General features: G+C 29.0%; 1 protein-coding gene across 1 annotated transcript in view; it reads left to right on the forward strand.

Moving 5' to 3' along the window:
• The first annotated feature begins 228 nt into the window (after positions 1–228).
• Positions 229–7,506, forward strand: part of LOC119833998 (circadian clock-controlled protein daywake-like) — a 12,474-nt gene continuing 5,196 nt past the window's right edge. Inside the window, exons 1-2 of the mRNA XM_038358267.1 lie at positions 229–387; positions 5,838–6,057. Coding sequence (XP_038214195.1) covers positions 312–387; positions 5,838–6,057 — 296 coding nt within the window. The 5' untranslated portion in view covers positions 229–311. The remainder of the gene's footprint in view (positions 388–5,837; positions 6,058–7,506) is intronic.

The following is a 7,506-nucleotide window of genomic DNA, read 5'->3' on the forward strand; positions in this document are numbered from 1 at the left end:
TCTCTGAGAAACGCAACCCCAATGTAACATTTCAACCGACTTATTATAAATAGTTGTGTTCTCATTCCAGTAAATTCGAAATTCAAATTCGATTCGAATTATGTCAGTGCAAAAACATATAAACAAATTCACTAAAACGTTCACATCGGTAACGTAATTAAGAATATGAAAAAAACATTCGAGCGGCAACCGGTTGACTACAATGTCAGCCCGAAGGTCCGGAATATCGTATTAAGTTAGATGATATAAAGCATTTATTCCTCACTCGGCCGGTGCACTGGTGATTCCACACTAAAACAAATTTCGTAATAATGATACTACGATTCGAATCGTTTGTTGTTTTGTGTGTGCTGGCTATCTGCGGTTCGGGCCATGCGAAATTGGCACGTAAGTCGAATTTTTACTAGTCCTCACAGTTTAATAATCAATTTTTTATATCAAATTAATATAACTTTGTAAAATATCAAGTATGACATCAAAATATTAGATTTAGGGTACATTAACTAATTGATCTCTTGGTAAAACATCTGTTGAAATACGTTAAATTTGGCCAAACATCCCACGCTCATAAACAATTTGATAAAAGCATATCTTTGGCTAAAATTTCTTTAAATTAGAAACAGTTTTGATATTGCTGGGTATCGCAATGTATTTCATTGTATTAATGTGTGCTTAAAAATATTTTATTTTCTGTACTGCAATTGGTCTTTAAATTTTAAACGAATAAACTTAATTTAAATTTGATTTGAAACTTTTAAAGCCTTATTTCTCGTGTTTGGTACTAACAAGCGTAATATTGTTCCGGATAATTATTTTTCTCTATTACCATCAATATTTTCGCTTTATTATAAAATTGTAATGCTCATTAAAAGATTACAATTATTATGAAAGATCGACACAATCATGATAGCATGATATCGAATTGTATAGATGTCCCTACACCATCGATACAAATCGTCTATTCCATTCCTATGTTTCAGTTATTTTCAAAGCTTTTTTATAATAATAATGTGTCTTTATAAGTAAATTATGTTCAAAGAAGAAATCCGCCATCCATCAAAAGTAGGATGCTTGCAAATAGAGTGTATTTTTTGAGCCTGTTACCTTAATATTTTCAACTCTTTGAACCAATTTTGATAACCAACTTTATAGAATTTTGATTAATATTTTCTCCCATGTATCTCTTATCTATTACGTAAAAGAACATGAAATGATAAATATTAAACGCTCATAATTTATGCGTTTAACAAATAGACAGTAGGTAATATAATACCGTAATTTAATAGCAGTAAGCTGATTATTCGTTGTTTAAATCATTTACCATCAGATTAAGGTTTAATGACAGTTTTATTAAATAATGACCATGACCAATTACAATCACAGGTTGTTTAAATATTATCGTAATAAATTAATTCTATTTTAAACTGTAGGTGAGCTATCTAAATATGTATACAATGTAACTTTTGATATAATATACCTACAGTTAGCATTTTTCGGTCTTTTCTTGAAAAATAAAAAGAAAACGTGCCCATGCGTAGTTAATTGTTTTAATTGTTGTTGTCGCACTGGAAAGAATAGGAGAAGTCGCGGGCTGAATGCTACTTTATTATATGTACTCAAAAACAATAATCCAATTACTTATAATTGGTATTTCATATGCAATGTTACACTTCCGCCATCTTAGTTTTCGTTGAAAAAAGTAAATATGCAAGCAAAAACTAATTTGAAAGAAAATGAAACAATATTAAGTTACTTATTACGTATTTAAACATGTGGTCTCATTTATACCTACAATATACATTCCCTATTTACAATATAAAGTAAGTTCGTTTCTCAATGCAATTATATATGTAATTGTTATTGGAAATCATCGAATTAGAATTGAATATTGGGTGTGATTTAAATAGTTATGGATATTTAATATAATCGTATTTAATTTGCTGAAAACTTTTATTAAAACAATCACGCATAATTGAGAATTTTTGTTTAATTTACAAACATTATGATATGATTGCAATGCTATAAATAATTGCATTAGAAAACTAGTATTAAGCCTATAACATACTTTTTTAACTCATTTTGATTGTATATAATCAAGAACTTATTCCAAAAAACCCATCTTGTTAAATATGGTATACTTATACAAACAATCTTCAAATTAATTCAATATTGATTCACTAGCAGGAAAATTGAGCGTTTTCGTTTCTCACTTAGTAGACTTCGAAAATATGCTAATGAAGATGAATATTTTGCTGATGAAGGCAAACTTTCTTTTTACTCATTTAATTTTATAACTCGTTACGATACTTCAAAACTCTTTTTTAATCGATTGTTTTTTCTATTATAATCTAGAATTTTCCATTATGGGTACTGTTTGTTTTAACGCTTGCGGCCATTTCATTATAAAATATGGTAAATGAAATACATGCACGTATATTACTATTATGTATACTTTTTTGTAGATACATCAATAATTCAAATTTAGAAAAATTGCCTTAGGTCCAGTGGTCCAGTGGTCCTTAAACTTACTCGTCCCCTATATAGGCTCTATATATCCTTATATAAGCTCCCCTAATCAATTAATTTTCAGTTCCTCATCTAATGAATAATGTAGGAACGAAGTTATGATAACAATTTTATGATATTTTGAATTATGATATTGTATTATGATATGATATTATATTATGATATTTTGAAAAAAAGTGTAGTGAGTTTCGTGTAAGAGTTTATTTTTTTTTTCATGTTCCTCCTATTTGTCCTGCAATCAATAATAATCAGGATCAGATAGACTTTTAGAAATTTTTAAACATAAGTTGAAAAAAATTTATGTCAACCATCGCCTTCGAGGCCTTCAGCGCCAGCCAGGAGACATTATGGCTCACTTTGAGAATGACTGTTTAAATGGGTAGGCATATTAAATATACGTTTTCCCTATATTGTGTCCGATGCTTTAGGTGTAAAACGTGGTTAAATCACTAGTATGTAATAATAACTAGCTATTCGCACGTGTACGCTAATTACTTAATGATGAAATTAAACACCATGTTTTTATTTACATTTAGTGCTTTGTGTACTGTAATTATACTCTGAAGGATTACATTTAACACCCGTTTTTGTTCACAAAAATAAATTAAAAATCATACTTATTGTTCTCGGTTATTAATTTTTTTATTGTTTCCGTATGTTGTATTCACGTGTTTTCTCATAAATATACGAACTTTTTGAATATATTTATTTTAAAAGAATCTATTGGAGACAAATTTTCAATCCTTTTCCACCCTTCGCAGTCCTTTTCTTTATTCGCTTCATCAATCCCTTTTTTATTCCATACCTTTAGAAGTCGGCAAACCATTTGAATACATAAGGCCTGAGCCGTGAGCCTGAGCCAAGGCCTGACCGTAAAAACAGGTCTATGAAAATAATGTTAAAAAATGCTTATATGATAATATAAGGTGATGACTGATGATGACATAATTGTAATAATTAAACATTATTTTCTTGTGTTCGATTTAACGCGAGTATTATACATTTAGAAATATAGACTTTTTAACGGATTTTCAACACGATTTATTCATTATATTATTGTAAATTGTTCGAAACGTCGGTTTAATAATATAATGAATAAATCGCGTTTAACATCCGTTAAAAATTCTTTAATGCCTTAACTTAACATTGGTATTGGTATTTATAACAATGTCGAGTTTAATGACTTTAAGGAATTAATATCCAGAATTTAACTAAACTTCAAATACACATATCTAATAATAATTTCTAGAAAGGCGTGATGGATTACCACATATGTGATATTCGCCACATTAAAAGGAAGTGCTTAAAAATATACAAGATTAAAAAAGTGTATAAGCATGTCAACAACTATCAATATAAATAACAAATATCCACTGGCCCTGATCTCTATTACCACTACAATATAGAAAAATGATTGTTATAATATCTGCATACTTTACGCTATGCTCAATATCGTTTAATGTCAGGTGATTTTACCTCCTTCATGACAATTAGCAACAAGAAAATCCGATATGATCTAGCTATTGAGGCCACAATATGACCTCTTGAATATATTATAAAGGTATAAACTACATATTGATGGGTAAAAAGTAATACTTTATAATTTACGCTCAGAGAAACATTTGTAGATACCTACAACATTATTCGAGAACGCTACGTCTGACCTTTTTAGATTTCGATGAAGATTATCGGAGTTAAATTAATGTAAATAATATGTATTAAATGAGCAAAGCATGATGATAATAGATTTTGTAGTTTTATGCAAAGATAAAATATCGTTACATGGATTCATTTGAACAATAAAAAATAATAGAAACTTCAAAATTACGTGTATGTAGGGTTTTGGGTTATGTTCGTACTAGACACATTCAAGACATTAACTGAATGTTGTTTCGATGCCCATTGGTTGACATATTCCGATAATTTTCGTTCTTAAAAGTTACTATTGTTGTTATTATTTTATAAATTTATTATTCAATTTTAGTCATCATTTATTTACTTTATTTACGTAATTGTAGGTTTAAAATATCATCGTATGTCATTTATATTGGATATATCATAAGCTTTAAAATGTTGCCATGCAAATTACATAATAAAATTGATATTCAGGGAAAACGTTGTTATATTTGCCACTTAATTCCTTTAACAATAAAAAATCTTAAAAATAAAGAGAATAAACGTAACTATAACATGAAGTTATTCAAGTAGGTATAAGTTATCAATAGTTATTATACAGTAAAAGTAGAATTCAATTATTTCAAGAAGATAGAATTTGATTGCTTGTAACTTGTTATTTTTTGTATTAAGTACACAGAAAATAACAATTAATTCTTCTAGAGAAGAAAACTTGGGAAAAGGTCAATTAGAATTATTATTTTACACAATTTGACAACGTTATGGGAAATTACTTTAAATTATATAAATTATGTTTCATTAAAGTGTGGCCAACTTAGCAAATTTATTATCATAAACAAAGATTTAACAAATGTCGCTCAGTTGTAACATTTTCCCAAGTACATTTCTGTTTTTTGAATATCATAATTTTTCCTTCGTTTTCACTAGAACACTAATTCGATGTATCATTTTACGAAAACCAGCAACTTTCTATCCACCCTCATTACTAAGAACAATCAAAAGCTATTCGCTGCCAAATTCTCTTTGTCTTTCGTATTTCTTTCGGTTTGGACAGTAGCGCCCAAATCCATTGATTTTTATTCCCAACACTTGAATTCTATTTTCCGAGACATTGACACTGCTCAGGGTATAAACGCGTCAAAGAAAACTCATTAACAGGGGTATTGTTTCATTATATTACCGCTTTCTTATATTTTGATTAGATAATAATTATGTTCGATTCTCTACGGAGATATTGTACCCGTTCTAATGCAGCGTATTTTTAGTATTCGAGATCTTGTGTTTGCGTTATTTATTAGCATTGACCTTTACAACAAAAAGTTGCTAATTATGTTGTAGACGCTCATCCTAATAAAACACTTGAATTCTGACGCTACTATTAAACAAATAATTAAACGTTGATTAATTTTAAACAATGTTTCGACCTTGTGCAGTACTTTAGCCTCAAAAAGAATCAAATAAAGGTTTTATAAGTAGATTCAAAGGATTTATAAATTATGCCCGAATTTGTACAATGATGTTTTGTTTTACAATAATGAAGGACCTATGAACCTTTGAAGGAAGAACGAAATTATAGACGGATTTCAAAAATATATAGCATCTTAATATGTATATTATAATATGTGTCCTCCACGATGTATGTCAAACTAATAATAAATGTTGTTTATATGTTTTAGCGGACTTCATCCATCCGTGCAATGAAACATCCAGCGAATGCCTAATCAAAGCTACTCAGGACGCGATACCAGAATTTGTTAAGGGCATCCCAAATCTCGGAGTACCTTCTTTGGACCCTTTTGTCATTGAAAAGCTCTCCATACCCCTTACAGGACTGAAAGTGACATTCTACCAAGGCAAAGTGACTGGGTTCAGAAAATGCATCGTTGATAACGTAATGTGAGTGTCATATTACTTCCTGGTAGTCCAATTATATAACTATACAAATTTATTTATTTATTTTTATAATGGCACGATTACGCAATAATATTAATCAATATTTAGTAGTTTTTATATTGTGCATGTACTTGAATATTCAATTAAAAAACAGAAATAACGATAACGTAAATGCAAATGTATATTAAGTTTGAAATCATAGGATTTAGAAATTAATGACTTTTAAACGGATTTTAAATGCGATATATTCTTTACATTATTATCCCCACGTTTCGAACACTTTCCAGCGAACGTGGTCACGGAGAGACTCGTGACCACGGTCGAGACGTTTAAAGTTAATTTCTAAATGTATAATACTCGCTTAAAATCAAACAAGAATATACTATTATAGGATTTACTTAGTTAGTCATCATATTCTATTATGAAACATTTTAATTGTAACTATTGGTCCTAATACTATTATTCTTATTGCGAAAGTTTGTGAGAATGAATTTATGTAAGTATGTATGTTTGTTACTCTTTCACACGATACGATTTACCACTGAACGGATTTTGATCATACTTGGCAATCATTTAGTTTATGCACCAGAAGCTTAGAAACACTTGTTTTTGTTTCGCGGGTGTAACAGTTAGTAATAAATAATCACACTTGGAATAAATTTACATACTAATGACCTATTAAGATTTCCATTTGATTTAGACTTGAAATATTCTACAGATATCTATATTGAAACAAGAGTAATTATTATTATGAAATTAACAAGAAATACGCATATTAAATGTACATTACCTCTATGTATTACACAGAGGCGTCTGATAAAATTTTCTTCAGAAACTACCTCTATCTCCTCTTTAATTAAATTAATCTTGAAAGCTTTCAAGAGATGTAACCGCGAAACTTTTACGAAGATAAATAGCTTCTATATTAACGTCTCGTGATTTAATTGAAGCTTCAATTTGGTTTACTTTGCATCAAACACATCTTTTACAATTGCTTCCTAAATGATGTCTTACGCGATGATAATTATGTGAACATAATAGCTTATTATATGCCTTTGAATTGACTTCCCATCCAGTTATGTGTAAAAAACTAACCTCGCATATTACGCAACTCATATTATGCATATGCATATTATATGAGTAATGTTCTTTCATCATGTACAAAACCGAACTATCAAATTTATTCCTTACAAATTTATTCCTTTGTTCTACCGATATTGATTCTTACGTTAATACGTAATATACACTTGATAATGTATGTTATCGGAATTGAAATCTATATAATTGAAATCTCTATATTATAAAGAGTAAAGATTTGTTTATAAGAATGTTTGTGATGTCTTCACACAAAAAGTATGCAAGCTTCAACATCATTGAGTGACATAGGCTATACTTAGTCTGGCCATAAATACTGTTACACTTAATTATAAAAAAATATTACATTTGAATTTC

The sequence above is a fragment of the Zerene cesonia genome, chromosome 18 (genome assembly GCF_012273895.1).
Source record: "Zerene cesonia ecotype Mississippi chromosome 18, Zerene_cesonia_1.1, whole genome shotgun sequence".
In the NCBI taxonomy this organism is placed as follows: domain Eukaryota; kingdom Metazoa; phylum Arthropoda; class Insecta; order Lepidoptera; family Pieridae; genus Zerene; species Zerene cesonia.